We start from the raw sequence: 16,328 nt of genomic DNA on the forward strand, positions 1-16,328 counted from the left end.
TAGTCTTATTGGTAAGAGCTGATGGTCATGTATGTTATATAGGTTAAAGGAATTTAGACCTTAATTCTTCTTCGGTTCAAGTGTTATCTGAAAGATTCGTTTTTGCAGTGTGAGAAGTATGGTATGGTCTGGAAACCACAGCTGACTTGTCTACTTTGAGGTCCGTCACAAAGATGAAGAACACTTTTAACGTCCATTTTTTGTGTGATGGTTGTGTGATTTCGGGTTAATTATGTACTAGTTTTAGGGAGATGAAAGGAAACCACAGAAATATTTTTTTTTGTATATTTTTAATGTTTTTATAACAAGTAGTTCCAATAAAATTTTACAAGTTTATTTTGTACAAGTTCGGAGTATCCTCCTTTTATTGAAACTCAAACGCATCAGATATTTAATAGTGGCATAAATTGCGGAGAGTGCTTTTTAGAAAGTAACAGGGCATATACTAGCGTTCGTTGATCTGTACGTCCGTACGTCGATCGTCGCCACGAGACAGAACCACCTACTTTACACACACACTTCGTGCGGTCGGCGCCCATTACATTACAACCAACTCGACATGTGCTCCAGTTCGTCACTCTACTACAGACACTTACATCGATATAAAAAAATTCACTATCACTCTACATCTTCTAACGCGGTATTGGTTCGAGAGCAGTATCAACATACCAATAACACTAAACGAAACGTCCGTCGCGCAATAACATACTATACTTGTAGCTGACAATATCTGCAGTAAAATGAGAAACTCACAAAAGAGTCATTAGCAACTGGACATCTCTAGTACTTTCTGTGTTCCCATCAAATCAATCCGATACTATCGACCCCTTAACAATTAATAATATCTCGTGTAGATGATAATAATATAATGTATATAACCAACTTTAAAAAATCAATTCCAAAAACAATCATATCCTGTTATATAACTCTGTTCCGAATCGAGTTGCTAACCACTCTTTTACATTGTACAAAATATCTAAAAGTACCTACGGACGAAATCTTTGTAACTGCATACTATTCCATCGCTTTACTGTTTGTACTGCAACCCCGGCGTAATGTATTTCATACAAAATTACAGGAGAGATTCATCAACTCGTCTCACATGCCTACGGCCTATTTGGGACAACTTGCAGAATATTTAAATATATATTATTTTCATTCTGCAACTCGTCCCACATCACTTTTTGGGTGGGGTTTTAAGCTTTATAAACGTTTGGTACAGTCAGTTAGACAATATAATTTTAATATTATTTTATAGTTTATATTTAATTTCATTTTGTTCATAGATTGTTCTGTAAAATACTAACGAGTACTATTACACAAAGTGGTTTTATTAGTAGTAACATCAAGTTCTCGATGTTCGCATTTACAAGCGATTATCTAAAGAAAACAAACCGCCACTCTAACAAATACATATATTTCAAAAGGTCTATTCATCATAATCATACAATAATCTGACCTTCAATGTTTTAATTAGTATTGTACCTTTCTCAATTAGAAAGTAACGTGTGACGAATTACAGAATGAAAATAATATATATTTTGATTTTTTGCAAGTCGTTCTGAATGGGTCGTAGGCATGTGGGACGTGTTGATGAATCACACCATTACAGTACTGCAAGTGAAACATGTGACCATTTTAGAACAGTGGAACATGTTACAATTTTGATTGTTGCATTATATTTATTTAGGACGTAGGGGAAAAATCTGGGACATTTCAAATCTAATACATCAAAACGTCTCAGTTGACATTGCAGGAAAATTACAGCCATGTTGCAGTCTTTTTCTCATCTTATTGTATTAAATCCATTATAGTATTAGTTTCTTTGCAACGTCAATGAAATAATTTATGCCAGGGTCGAATTTGCGGAGGCCTGCCAATCTTACAAGAACTAGTTGACGCTTACAATGCATTAAGGTCCACACTACACAATTTGAAAAATATCTTTTTCCAGGGTATGTATTCGTCAATTCGTACGTCTCAAGTTCTACCAGACAATGCCTTTACAATTATATAAAAGTTATTTAGATTGGTTCTAATAGTAATGGGCTTTAAGTTCAATCGATCCAATGCTTATTTATCACTTAGATTTTTATCTAATTCTTCGCAACATGATATAAATAATTTTATAAGGTTTGTAACGAAATTCATCTACCTATAATAATAAGTATTCATCTATAATAATTTTACTATACATAGAATCTCTATAAATATCTCAGGTTCAAACTTTTTGATAGAGGGATAACTTTCTAGCAAAAAATATCTATAACAAAAATATAATATAATATAAAAATAGAAATGAAAAAATTAAGTCATATTAAATATTCAACAATGTAACACAACAGTGTATTACAACTCTATTATTATCAAGAGTTAACGCATTATATTATTTGAAAATGTAACATAGAATATTGAAAATGGTAAAGTTGTTGCGTCCGTCGCATTGGCTCGACTGAATCTTGTACTGATTTGTACTTACATTAAATTTATTTACAAGTTACTCGCTATCGCTTGCCCGAAGATAAACGGAAACATATTCCATGGTCACACGGGTCGTTGAGTGTAAACTTACCTAATGATACGGTCATTATTGTATGCACATTCACAAAGATCACAGCCTTCAGAAATGTAACTAAAGTAGTGTGATGCGCACTGATCAGTAACGCTACATTAACTTTAATTCGACGGTAATGTTACATTTACGAATAATTATTGAATTGTTTATTATTTATTGACTTCATTAGTTCAATCAAAAATTAAATTTACGTCCCTTTAATGTACTTTTCAGTCTAATGTGACACGGCGTAATGGCGATGTTACATTTAGCAAATGTAACCTAAATTATATAAAATAGTAAATTACAAAAATTAATTACAAATCAGTACGCTTTTTTCCTTCCATATGCGTATGTGAACTGAAACCTCGTTTGTGCGTTGTTTAGTACAAATTTGTGCTAAATTTGCGCGGACATTGGTTTCGAACAATCTTCGGGCTTTCGACCGTAAAACTATAATAACACCGAAATATCGGAACAACCAATAACCGTTGCTTTAAGTCTAATTTATTTTATACCATATGATTTTGAGACACAGTCTCTATTGCTATCGCCAATAGCATCCGCTACGAGGTCTAGCGACATTAATCCTGACCCGTTGGCCCTGCCGTCGGCGGCACCGATCTCATCGTGTGCCGCCCACTAACGTAATAATAACATTATTCATAAAAATATAACTTACAAAAAATCTACTGTGACTTATTACAATACAAAAATGTCGAATGCTACACCAATTAAAAATTACATTCCCATCTACTTATTGCTTATAAATTAAAAATGTCATTATTGTTGCAAATTGTACAATTATATTCTTTATTATAATTTCTTATTATTTTATTTGGAAAATATTTTAGTCTTATAGTTAATTTAGAATTAAGACGATCGCGGGATGTGTGACACGGCCGCGACCGCGCGGGGTAGAGGCGGGCGCCGCGCGTCCGTGTAAGACACCCTAAAATCTATCGATTTATTTAATATCCCTCGATTGCGAGTTTAGCGTTAGCCGCGCGTCACGCGACCTACCTCTCTATATACGAGATGACAAATCATTTGAGCCAATTATTGCGTTAAATGATAGCAATCATCGTCAGCGACGTACACACATTTTTTAATATTAGGCCGTGCTTACTGCACCAATCACGACACACTAAAGATCATCTTAGTCTTAATAATATTGAATTGAGCAGTATACGAACGCACGGACGCACAAATTGACTATAACCCTGTAGTAACTACTGAAACCTAATTAATAAGTAAGTATTTTTTCTCTTTCTAGGGGCGTATAAGTTAAAAGCATTACATTATTAAAGTCTCCACAAAATTGTATAACTTACTATAACGCTATTCATTTTAATCATCAATTAAAAAGATAATTTCTCTTATTATCTCTTATTCTACAAAAGAATGTCAACATAATTAGAATCCAAAACAACATCGTGTATATCAGGTTATATTCTGTTATGTAACGTACAGTTTCTTCTTCCACGTTTATCGTAATCAATTCCCGAATGCAAACTAGTGCAATCTGTTCACTGTTACTCTTCAATAATATGTCTCTATTACATCTGTTGTATTAACTAATAATATCTGTCATCTGGATATGACTTCATATTCATTTGTATAATATAACAATAATTTACGAGTAAAAAGATAATAAACAACTTTTTTAAATAATATAATTATTATAATATTCAGATAAATTGAATAAAAATCAACAATACAATAAAGTCACAGCATATTGTGTTTACATGTTTCTATACATGTTCGTGACGTCAGCACAAGTACAGTCAGCGTACCCATTTTAAGTGTTTAACTCTACATAGGATTTGTTGGCTCAGAGCAGTGCGTACAGCGTACAGCGTACAGCGTACAGCCAGCCAGATACACGCGTGCCTTCTCTCACGTCTGACCAGCGCACTCTCTAGTACTCGATAAAATCTACTATTTTATATTGAACCTCTCGCGCGCGCCGTCGCAACATTCTTATAAGTAAATTTATAAATAGGTATCGGAAGCTATAATCTGTAGACCGTAATTACCCAACCCCAGACCCCGAAGTACTCAATAAAATTCACCATGAGAAGATCTAATTAAAATGGGTACAAGAAACGATGGCACTTTACAGGGTACCTATGCATTTTTTTTTCATAAATTATGTCATAAAATGACGACTAAAGAACTAGGTATGTTTAATTTACGCCGTGACTTATTTACTAGTTTGAATTTATACCTAATCACATCGATTTAGAACATTTGTTGTGTGGTAGTAATGGTGGCACGGCCGCCGGCTTGACGTCTGAGCCCATGAAACAAGAAGCTGGCGGCGGCCTTGATTGGGGCGACGAGCGGCGCCCTCGCAGCGGTCTCCCATTGTCAGACATTGCCTGTGGTGGGGAACCTCGGCGGAGGCAGCGGCGGCGGAGGCCGGCCTGCCTCCCCCCCACCCGAAGACTGCTCCGATACTGAAATGTATAGCTCGGTTATCATCAGGACCCTATCGTCTCAGTACTCCGACTCAACAACATTCACGCTATTCATGATTCATCAAGGTTCTAAGTAAGCTAAGTATTCTTTGTTGTGAGCTTAGTGTGTTGTCAGCACTAATACATCACAGACACTTATATAAGTACCAGATAGATGTGCGCTTGTATTTCCGAACGTTTATCACTTGCAGCCTTGAGGAAGACTCAAGTAATAATTTTGTTCAGCTTTTAATATCTCTTACTTTTAATATCAAGAGTGTATCACATTTATTATCTGACCACCAGTCAATGGACAGATAGTGTTATAGTGCGATTTGATAAGTTGGCTGTTTAGTAAATAACAGCATGGAGGCGTAAGAACAGGTCAGAACATTGGTATGACAGCTGAAGGCTTGTCTGGCTTGTTCTACGCCTTACGATCAGTAATACCTGGTGAGGCTCAATAAGCAATGATGGTAACCCAAGAGTATCCTAGATATAAGATAATAACCTATTCAGTTTCTTCTCAGCGGCTGTTTCTTTTCAGTGAATTTTTGTAGTCTGCCGATATATCAGCGGGCCAATGTGAAGTGTTGTCGGCACAATGTGAACACCCTATCATAGAAAAATGTGTTAAATTATCCAGTTCATATAAACACACAGGGATACCTCAAATTAACTGGCAAAACTTTAGTAGGTGGCCACCCATGTCAACCGTAACAAAAGCCTGGAGTTTGTCTTCTACAAGAGTGGCGAGTGAAACTACTGATACAGCAGCGGAGTAAATGCTAACAATGCAAAATTTCTATACATTGTTAAAATGATTAGATAGGATGTCTAAAACTATGCGCTAATAAAGATAAATATAACTCATAATAAATATATATTGTGTAGCACCACTGAAATAAATGCCAAATCACTTGAGGTAGCCCCATTATATAAATTTTCATAAAATAACACATCAAGTCTGACAGAACACATAGCTTTGCCCACACCAAGAAGTCTAAGATTAACAAACATAACATACATACATATACAAACCTACCAAGGTCAAGAAAATCGTACAAAAATAAAACTCAGGACAACTTTAGAAGGTATTGTTGTTACCAAATAATAAAGGGTAAAGGGAAGTGCTACGGAATTTATAAGCACTGAAGTTAGGTTTTAGCATATTAGATAAAAATATCAGATGCAAAAGTCTTACAAGCAGAGCACGGGCGGCACACAAGGCAATTCTATCTGATGAAAGACGAGTGTAGGAATCGTCTTCCTCGTTTGCTGGCAAAATACAACTCGCAACAAGATGCATCACCAAAATTGCCTCATGAGAAAAACTGACATTAACACATTATATCTCAACAACAGAACATGCCAGCACAGGTATACATATACTTATGTATGTACATCGATGACTGTGAAGTACAAAAGCATATTCAACAACGAAGTGTTACGTACGATGTCAAAATTCATATGTGAATGAGTGTAAATTCAGTATTAGTAACATTTTGATAAGGATGTAGTTCTATTGTATCTAAAATCAGTTATGGCTAATCGTAAGATGTAAATTGTAATTATTATCCAAATACTATTCTCGGAAAAGACAACAAATGGAGGACAGACACAAAAATTGTTACGCTTAAAAAATGCAGCTTCAGACTGATGAAAGTCGTAAAGATAGCGTTGCAGTCGCGGAATGTCTATAAAACGGGAATGTTCACTCCATTTATGGCTTCTCCTCGCTATGTAAATGTAGGCGTCATAGTGCTGTGAATGTGGTGACATAAAGCGTGGTACTTACGTGAATCGTGTTTCTCGTCAACGGGGGCGGGGGGAGGCGGGGGTGGCAGCTGCTGTTCCAACGCGTTCACGCAGTTCATCATACTCCCGTAGAGGCGGCTGTCGCGGAAACTGTCCCTGCACACAGTCTCCAATCATCCCCTTTGACCGATTATGTGAATACCCCCGCGTTTTCATGACTTTCATTATTGTAGCATTTACTTGATCATCAATTGTTGTGATAACAGACACATTTGTTTAGCTTCGATTGTGTCTTGAACGCTTAAGTAGTTATTTTCAATTTATTGTTTAGTTACCGGACCGTACTTGTTTCTCATATTATTTTTGATAATGTTCTTTTGTGTTTTTTGACTCTACACGTAAGTAATTTCTTCGGAACACGAATAATTAGAATGAATCTACGAAATAAAACATAACATTTTGCTATCTGGGAACAACGGCAAAATAAGGTTCCTCTCTGTTATTCTCTTACGAAACATTTTTTTACCCGTTCGTACTGAAAGTATTAATGTGTAAGTAATGGATGTGACATGTTCAACACAATTTTAATCTGAAACACGTTACACAGTGGGTCGGGCGTAGTTCAGCAGCCCTCTCGGTAACAAAGGGTAACACCGTTCGTTCCAGTGGTATGTACATAATGCTATACAAACATCACGTGCATCGCGTGCTCATGAATGACCAGCACCAGTCTGGGTTCGTGCCGTGTCGTGATAATAAGGAAAATCATGAATCATGTGTCATGTTAATAGTAGGACACAGTCAGTGCCAGTAATAATCAAAACATATCAATCAAACTGCTGCCGTCTCTTACCTCCCGTTGGAATTCCGGAACAGTGCCAATATCTCTTCGAAGGTCTTATTTTTTGTTTCAGGAACTTTTTTATACGTAAATATCCAAAAAATTGCAAGGAATACACTAAAAGGCAGGAATGTATAGTTTTCCAGTAGTGCCTGAAAAACAAAAATAGTTAATATTGTACGCAACTAATAGAAATAATAAATCATTGTATTTCGTTGGTCATTGTTAACCAAAATTTAAGGAATACGTAGTAAACTGTTTGCCCACGGATTAGCGTCGACCCTCAATTTCATTATTACTTGATTGGAATCAATATTGACATGAAATATGACTGACCGTAATTAGAAGATCAGAGTGCCTGTATCAATATTAATTAACGGATGGCAATCGGACTCCTACACATATTGTTGGGCAAACACACAAGCGACCTACCTTCATGCTAGGAAAGCCGATTCCGACAACGAAATTGGCCATCCAATTAACTAATACGGCGATAGCCATCGCGCTAGGGCGAGGGCCCTGCGAGAACAGCTCGGCAGTGATGAGCCAGGGAATGGAGCCGGGACCCACCGCGAAGAACACCACGAAACTCAGCGTCGACACCACGGACAAGTAGCTCATCCAATCGATCATTTCCTGCACATAGCCGAAGAACTCCTATCAGGGGATAGCAATGGTGTCCTTTCCCGTCGCCGACCGGATGATGAAATAAACCACAAACATAAATGCACATCACACACTAGTCTGTCCGTGTGTCGGTCCGTGCTCCGCGCGATGCGTGGAGTTTTGACTCAGTTGTTGAGTGCTGGTAGCGTCGTGTCGTCCATCTATCGTATGTACTGCGAATGCTGGTGATAAGTGCCATCCTGCTTTTGAGCAGTGTTCGTGTGATTACAAATTTCGCTTCATTTAAAAACGCGTGCGCTGAGCTCCCCGTGAACTTCTGCCACATTTTTGTGGTCAACAAAAATAGTGTTTCGTGCTTTGTGAGTGATGTTCCTAACATTTATATTTGAGAATTTATTCCCATTATTTACAATGCTTTCCTACCGAGAGTCCGGTTTCAGAAACAGGAAAGTCGAAGAAGGGGGGAGGGCTAGCGAAGCGACGAGTATATGTGTCTCAATGATTGTTAGATCCGGTTACTTTGAATTTGAACAACTCACTGTCAACAACAGATGTCGCTGACAATGAATTGTTGAACTCAATAACAGGTAATAAGACCATTGGAGACATATATACCCGATGAAGCAAATGACAGTGTGTGAGAAACAAACCAGGGATTAAAGATGAGGTGCATGCAATAGTGTTTCGTTTCTACTCTAAAAGGTATTCTATAAGTAATACAAGATAATTTAATAGTTTCTAAAGATCACGTAAGATTATTTAGAAAATATAATTTGAAGTATAAAATTAACGCTACATTCTATTCAACATTCGACGACCTGAGTGACACAATATAAAGGATTTAAGTAATTGACGATCAAGTGTCATTACTTCACATTGAACTTTGAATTTCAAAGTAGCATTCGAATTCATTCTTCTTTATTGAATTGAAATAAATAAAATTAATTTAAATCACTCACCATTTTTGTTTGTCACTTAAATGGACACGTAACGTCTTCAAAAACATATTATGTTATATACTTTTTGTAAGTTTAGAAGATATAATTTTAATAATTTTCAAATATCTTTTAAAAGCCAATATTTTTTACTTTTCAGTCTAAATATTTAATACATACTGTATTGATTTATAGAAAAATAAAATGTGTAAAAAATCCTACTAACAGAATGTTTCACTCAAATCGTCTTGTGAAGTGAATAGATCATTCTATATCTATAGATATCCCAGTAAACAGATATCTATAAATGAAAACACTAAAAGAAAAGTAATTTGGAAAAAAATAATTTAATAAATTGATTTGGAAGAGATCGAGCAACCAATTGGGGGATGATAAAAGTACTTAATAGAGTAATGTTAATAGAAGATTTGTACAGATAGAAGGTGAAGAAAGCGATGAGAAAGCGTGCCAAAGCAATATTTAAATGTGTTCCTTGACTAATACCATAGTATATTACTGAAATAATAATGTGAATAGTACCAAAATAAATAATCAGAAATTCTGCAGGAATAGTAGTGGCATCTCGCAAGGAACACATTTTGGGCCATCGTCACGAGTGCGACACTGGCCCTACTTATTCTAAATTAGATTAAACTATAATTAAACGTAACACTAAAGTATCGTTCAGTAAATTATTTGAATGTGATTATCAAATCGTTAATTAGTAGCAACCAACCCAATCAAAAACGACAAAATCTTCATTAAAGGTAATTTCAGTTTTTTCTATTCTTTGTTGAAAGTTATTTGCTGCGGCCTTTAATTTACTTAATATTGAAAAAGGAAAGAAATACACAAACTAATCTTTCTTTTTTCGTCTTGAAAGGTAATAGTTTTACCAACCACAATTTTATATGACACACCTTTATTAGAAATGAAATGGTGATGAAAATAGAGAAGATGAACATTCCCCCGAGGCCGTAGAGATGCAGCGTCCGTCTCCCAGTGCGGTCCATGAGTGGCAGGGAAACCAGGGTCATGCCAACCATGATGGCTCCGATACCCATTGTTGCGAACTTTGCAGATTCGTCCGTCAGGCCCGAAGAGGTGAACAGCGAGGTGGAGTAGTAGAATACCTGAGGTGACAATAGAAAGGTAGACCTTGATTTATCTTTATATAAAACTAAGAAATAACTATAACCATAATTCGCATGTCTAAACCACTCACTGCGTTGATGCCGCTGAGTTGTTGGGATAACTGCATGACGACACCGATGAGTAATGGTGCGCGTAACGTCGGAGAACATAGAAGTTCCCTCATTGAGATAGATGCTTCTGCTTGCTGCGCTCGTTCTTCTGCACGCATTTCTTCAATATCTTCTTCAACCTGGATGAGATATGTTAGAGTTTTACTAACAAATATACGAATAACTCATCAACGTCGACTATACATACCTGATTACTGGCCCGTAGTCGTCTTAGAGCTCGTCGAGCCTCCTCCTCCCACTGGCGGGTGATAAGCAAATATCGCGGTGACTCCGGACACGCTGGCAGTAACAAAAGTTGCAGTATCGCTGGGCAGATCGCCAAACCTGAATAATCAGAATATTAGCTACCGTACCATTCCATGATATTATAATAGTCAAGTCCGCTATAGTCAAATTTCTCCCTAGAGTAGAGAGTAGAGAGATTTAAAGTATAGGAATTAAAAAAGTTTTGGTAAACAGGTCTATGTTGTGTTAAACAAACTAATCCGTCACTTAGTACAAGCCATCAACTGCCTCGCGTAATGAAAATGTCTCTAAAGCTAAAGTTAAACTGCGCTCGAGGCTTTGGCGTCGTTTGTGTCAACAGTTAACTTGCAAGTTGTCACTAACTTTTAAATCTCGCACCTGCACCGGTTGTCTCACAACTCTTACTTTCTCACTTTTCTTTTCATCTCTCATTACTCCAGCCTTTCGTTTTATACTTTCAAGGCCTGAATACAACTTGTTTTACCAGCTCAAAGTTTAAATACGAATCTGAATTTACTTCTAAAGTTTGGCTTTTGATCTTGTCTTGCGGATGAACTAAGTTTATTAAAGTTGCTAGCTTTTAAATGTGATTGAATTTCTTTTCATTGGATTATTTTTTCATCCCGATAATGATCTTGTGTCTTGAAGTAGTGATATACATTTGACGAGATGTCAATCACAATCATTAGCGTCATTGATATGAGATATCAAAGAAATGAGGTTGAAATTGTAAGCGTTAAATAATTTGTGCCGCTCGTTGAAATCTTTGCTTCTACGTTTATGCAGTTTCCAATGGAGTATTTTCAATATATAGCTTTTATAGTAGAATTGTTAAGTAGACGGGGCGTTCGCCGCCCACCGCGGTATCGGCCCGCCTCTACGTCACTACGTGCAGCTCTAGTATTACATGTTTATTTTACGTTTGTATCTAATGCTGTCCAATAAGAACTTCATATGACGTGCATTTCCGTAATAAATTGTGTTGAATATTTTATCTGAAATATTATCTTTCTTTGTGGGCGTTTATTTATCAATGTTTTTACGGTTTGTGCTTTGATGATAATTTTCGTTGATCCTTGAAGTCGTACTGAATAGATGTTTTTAACACATTCTAACTTTAAACCTGAAGGAAATTTTGATACGATAAATGAACTAATGTTAATACTTTATGAATAAAAACTTCTGAATTCAACTATATATATTATTTTGACTGTATTATTAATGAGTTTTAGGAACATTTCTGAGTATTGTTTTAAATAGGCATCTCCAACACTGAATATTATTTAAATTTTTGAGTGAGTGAAGTCAAACAAATTCACGGACTTAATTGTTTTTGGGTCACGTCGAGTGCTATTAAGTTTTTTGTTTTCAAAATTAATAATTTTCTTTTTTATATAATAAATTATTGTCTACCCTCTGGCAACCAAAGTATCTTGGGACCACATGGTATAGGTTCTACAAACAAACGGGGTAAACGCCAATCCCAGTTTGCTTCAAATCAAAGCTAAATATCAACAACACATTCTTTTACAAAAAACCACAACGTCGCTGGACTTGGTTTTCTCCAGATGGTTCCACAAAAAACGAAATAGATTTTAGCCTCTCCTCTACAAGACAAATAATAACTAACGTCGAGGTACTCAATAATTTCAAATTTAGTTCTGATCACCGACCTCTTAGAATTACAATACAACTAAACCAGAAGATACAACGGGCACGCACGATTAAAAATTCTATTAAAAAAGTAGACAAGTTGACATTGAATGCCAATAAGGAACGTTTTATGTTGGAATTAAAGAACAGCTTTCAAACTCTTAATTTAGACTCAGAAGACGAGAAAATACAATATAAAAGCATCTCAAAATTTATAACGACTGCAAGCCAATACATCAAAATGGCTAAGTACAGAACGAATAATTTGAATTCTTCAACATTAAAAATTATCGACGACTGCTAAAAAGTAAACGTAAGCAATAGACAGAGAGGTAAAACGAAAAATCCGCACAGATATACGTAACTACAATACTCAACTCATAAAAACCACTCTTGAGAAAAATCAGTCGCTTAGAATCGCAATCAGAGGCACAGAAAATGGAAAAGTATAGATATGCAACCTCAAAGACAAATGACAATGCCAGATCCTGCTCCACTTAATTTCATCAATGTACAAGAAATGTAAATTAATCAAAATTATGCAATGAAAATAAGTCCCTTGGTTACTTAATTATTATTCTGATAAACTTGCGGATAAAAGTTAGGAAATAAAAATAATTTAAAAAACCCAAGGCCGATTTCCTGTATTTATCGCGACCATCTGCGTTTCTTAGTACGCTTGCACAAGTAACAAAACGAGTCATTCAATAAAAAAAAGATTTATTAATGTAATATGTACGGATTTTAATATGAATTGGGTTTTAATACATACTATTAGTTTTTTTTTTTTTATAATATATATTATAATGAATGCATATTCTAATTATTATTTCGTGTTTGAACATTTGTGGTTAGATGTAACGAAACGTCATTGGCGTGCGTGCGTCAGTTATGTCCAAAAGTCATTATTTGACATTCGCTCTGTCTGTTCTGTTTACATTGTTGTTTCGTTATGACTATGAATTAAAAGTAGGATTACTAAAGGTGATATTGGTGATGACATTCCTGCCTTTCATAGCTAAACAACCTATGATAGCATTGTAATAATATAAAGCATTTATAATAATTTAATTATTTCTACCATTATAACTGCAATTAACCTAAACTGGTACCGTACCTAACCTAAATGTAATATTTTGTTCTTAGATTTATATAGAAACCGCAAGGTCTAAAGGCTTTTAATCATGTTTTTAGTTATCATTAATAGAGCAGCAATAGAATACTACATCTGCCATGCCTGTACACTATATTTTTTGGTGGGGCAAAGCTCTATAGAGATTCTGGCATTATGATTTGGAATAAAACAGACGGATAAAGAAAAAATTTTAAATATCTGCACAGAATATTATAAATGTCTTTATGCTGCCGATAACATCACCCAAACGCACACAAATACATACTCATACTCAGAAAGTATCCCACTTATAACCGGCCATGAAGTCCACCAAGCCTTGCTAAGTATGAAATACAGCAAAACCCCAGGTGAAGATGGTGTTACCACAGATGCATTAAAAATAGGAGAACAAATTCTTTTGCCCAGGTTTTCGACGCGACCTCTCTACTACGGACCATCTACATACTATGAATCGGATTATCGAGAAATATTCTGAATTTAATCTCCCACTATACCTATGTATACATATACGTGTGTAGTGGGATATTAAATTCGTTCATAGATCATTCCAAAGGTTACGACAGTCTCACCCATTTATTAATATTACACAACACTACACAACCAAGACATCCACCCAACCTATATTAACTTGAAAAAGTACCGTAGCAATAAAATTACACAAACTTGACCAATTCTTCCCTATTTCTAAAGGAGTCGAACAATGTGACCCGCTATCCCCAAAACTCTTCACCGCAACCCTCGAAGAGGTCTTCAAAAAGCTTGTGACGTGTTGGAGTATGAAGGGAGTGGTTGTTGGGGAAGAGGCTAACAAACCTCCGTTTCGCCGACAACATGCTCTTCCCTTCTTTAGCATTTGAGCTGGGCGTCATGATAATGAACTCAGCTTTCTTTTCTTACCTATCTGGGATGCGTGTGCTACGGCGCACCACTATGGGCGGACAGGCTCACAATACGGCGGAAGCTTCTTCAAAGTCAGCGTCTAGCCTTGATCTTTCTGTGTAAGGCTTATAGGACGGTTAGCACGGGCCTCTGTGCTCGCGGGACTACTTGCAGTCGATCTTGAGGTGCAGCGACGTGCTGCTGTGTACTTCGATGCGAGACCAAATTTTTCCGCAAACTTTCTAGCACAACGCGATCGAAAGAAAAATGCTAGATTGCTCATGCCATTAACGGACGTCTGGGATGAACTTCTGACTGAGTGGCAGTGTAGATGGGAATCTTTTATCAAGGGCCGCCACCTTTATCAGTTCTTTCCATACATGCATGAGCGACTGGAGAAGACATGGTTGGAGATGGATCACTGTGTTGCCCAATTTCTTACTGGCCATGGCAACTTTAAAAGCAAATTGTTCTCATTTAAACTCGCTGATTCACCATGGTGCCAATGTTCGACAGCGGAGTTGCAACATGAGCAATCCGCCCATCACATACTCTGGGAGTGTGGTCTCTGTCAATCTGAGCGTAACACTATGTTAGATAATTTAATTGTTTCATCAGGTGTAGTTTATTACACGGGGCTTGTGGAGTCTCGAGCAAATTTCCGTGCGTTTAGGCGTTTTTGCCATACCTATTATTGGAAGTAAGTAAGTACAGCTCGTAGGGCCCGTTTAGTTTTAAGTAAAATTTCTGTGGTGCTTGGCGACTTGGAGCCTTTAGGTTTAAGTCATTCTGTCTACTGTATTAAATTCACCGAGGGAAGTGGAAACTATGATTTTTTTTTCTTCTCGTCTTATAACATCTTCTGATTTGTTTCTTTGCGGGATCCAAGACACATTTATTTCCCTGGGACGCGACCAAGGTTGGGGCGGGCTTAAAAAAAAAAGAACTCAGCAGAGCGAGTCTTGAGGTTGGACGGAAGATGAACATGTCGAAGACCAAACTAATGACCAACAGCATAAAATATAGGTTAGAGGTAGATGGATGCACAGAAATAGAATTCGTCCAGGAATACATTTATCTGGGCCAACTAGTCTCTTTCCAGGCGAGACAAGAAAGAGAAGTTGCTAAACGCACCGAAAACGCCTGGAAGAGCTATTGGTCCATGAGGGTCCTAATGAAAGGTAATTTTCCATTAGTACTGAAAAAGTAACCAATGGACGTGTGTATTCTACCCAGCCTCACCGATGGCTGAACGCCATCAACTTTGTCTTTGACACAACATCAGAAGTCCAAACTCAAAGTTTGCTAGCGGAACATAACAAAAATACCACGCTGCGCTCCACGACTAAAATCATCGACGTTGGTGACAAAGCCACAAACTTGAAGTGGAACTGGGCTGGTCACGTCTGTTGTGCATGTCGGACGAGCGGTGGGCAAAACTTACTACTGACTGGAGCATCCACAGACGTAACGGCAAGCCCAAAAGGAGGTGGCGGGACAAACTTGACATTTATGACAAGGATTGGCTGCAAAAAGCTTTAATCAGCGAGGAGTGTAAGGAGACTAGGGAGGCCTTTGATCTGCAGTGGGACGACTGTGAATTCTAAATCTGAAGTTATTGACATTTTAATGGCACTGGGCGATGTTGTCTTTAAGAGACAAAGTATTTTAATAAATTAAAAAAACTTGTCTGTATGTACGAGCATCGCCACATGATTTTAATTGTTTAACTTTATTCATTAGTTATGCATTACTTTGTTTCGTCGATTATGCTATTTTCCTTATTTACGCGTAGTCGATGTTATTTAGGTTAATCTATTGTAAGACAAATAAAGTCAAACAATAAAGTCACTCCGGTAGCACGGACACAATACAACGGTTTTATTCCCTGGCTACATCCCGTCAACTGCACCAAACTACTTCACTACAACATTCTATAGTTTTACTGTACGGGCTAGCGGCTCGTACATTTT

At 36.8% G+C, this 16,328-nt stretch overlaps 1 protein-coding gene across 8 annotated transcripts in view; it reads right to left on the minus strand.

Moving 5' to 3' along the window:
- Positions 1-271: 271 nt before the first annotated feature.
- The window catches only part of LOC118267774 (glucose transporter type 1), a 133,095-nt gene continuing 117,038 nt past the window's right edge, over positions 272-16,328 (minus strand). For 3 of the 8 annotated variants that reach the window (XM_050704086.1, XM_050704092.1, XM_035581990.2), the window contains 6 exons: positions 10,630-10,766; positions 10,403-10,561; positions 10,098-10,310; positions 8,048-8,272; positions 7,628-7,767; positions 272-5,016 (listed from right to left, as the gene is read on the minus strand). In XM_050704086.1, coding sequence (XP_050560043.1) covers positions 4,785-5,016; positions 7,628-7,767; positions 8,048-8,272; positions 10,098-10,310; positions 10,403-10,561; positions 10,630-10,766 — 1,106 coding nt within the window. In that variant the 3' untranslated portion in view covers positions 272-4,784. Of the gene's footprint in view, positions 5,017-5,527; positions 5,632-6,814; positions 6,931-7,627; positions 7,768-8,047; positions 8,273-10,097; positions 10,311-10,402; positions 10,562-10,629; positions 10,767-16,328 lie in introns of all 8 variants that reach the window. The other 5 variants (XM_050704089.1, XM_050704091.1, XM_050704090.1 and 2 more) reach the window with 5 other exon arrangements.

The sequence above is a fragment of the Spodoptera frugiperda genome, chromosome 25, assembly GCF_023101765.2.
Source record: "Spodoptera frugiperda isolate SF20-4 chromosome 25, AGI-APGP_CSIRO_Sfru_2.0, whole genome shotgun sequence".
In the NCBI taxonomy this organism is placed as follows: domain Eukaryota; kingdom Metazoa; phylum Arthropoda; class Insecta; order Lepidoptera; family Noctuidae; genus Spodoptera; species Spodoptera frugiperda.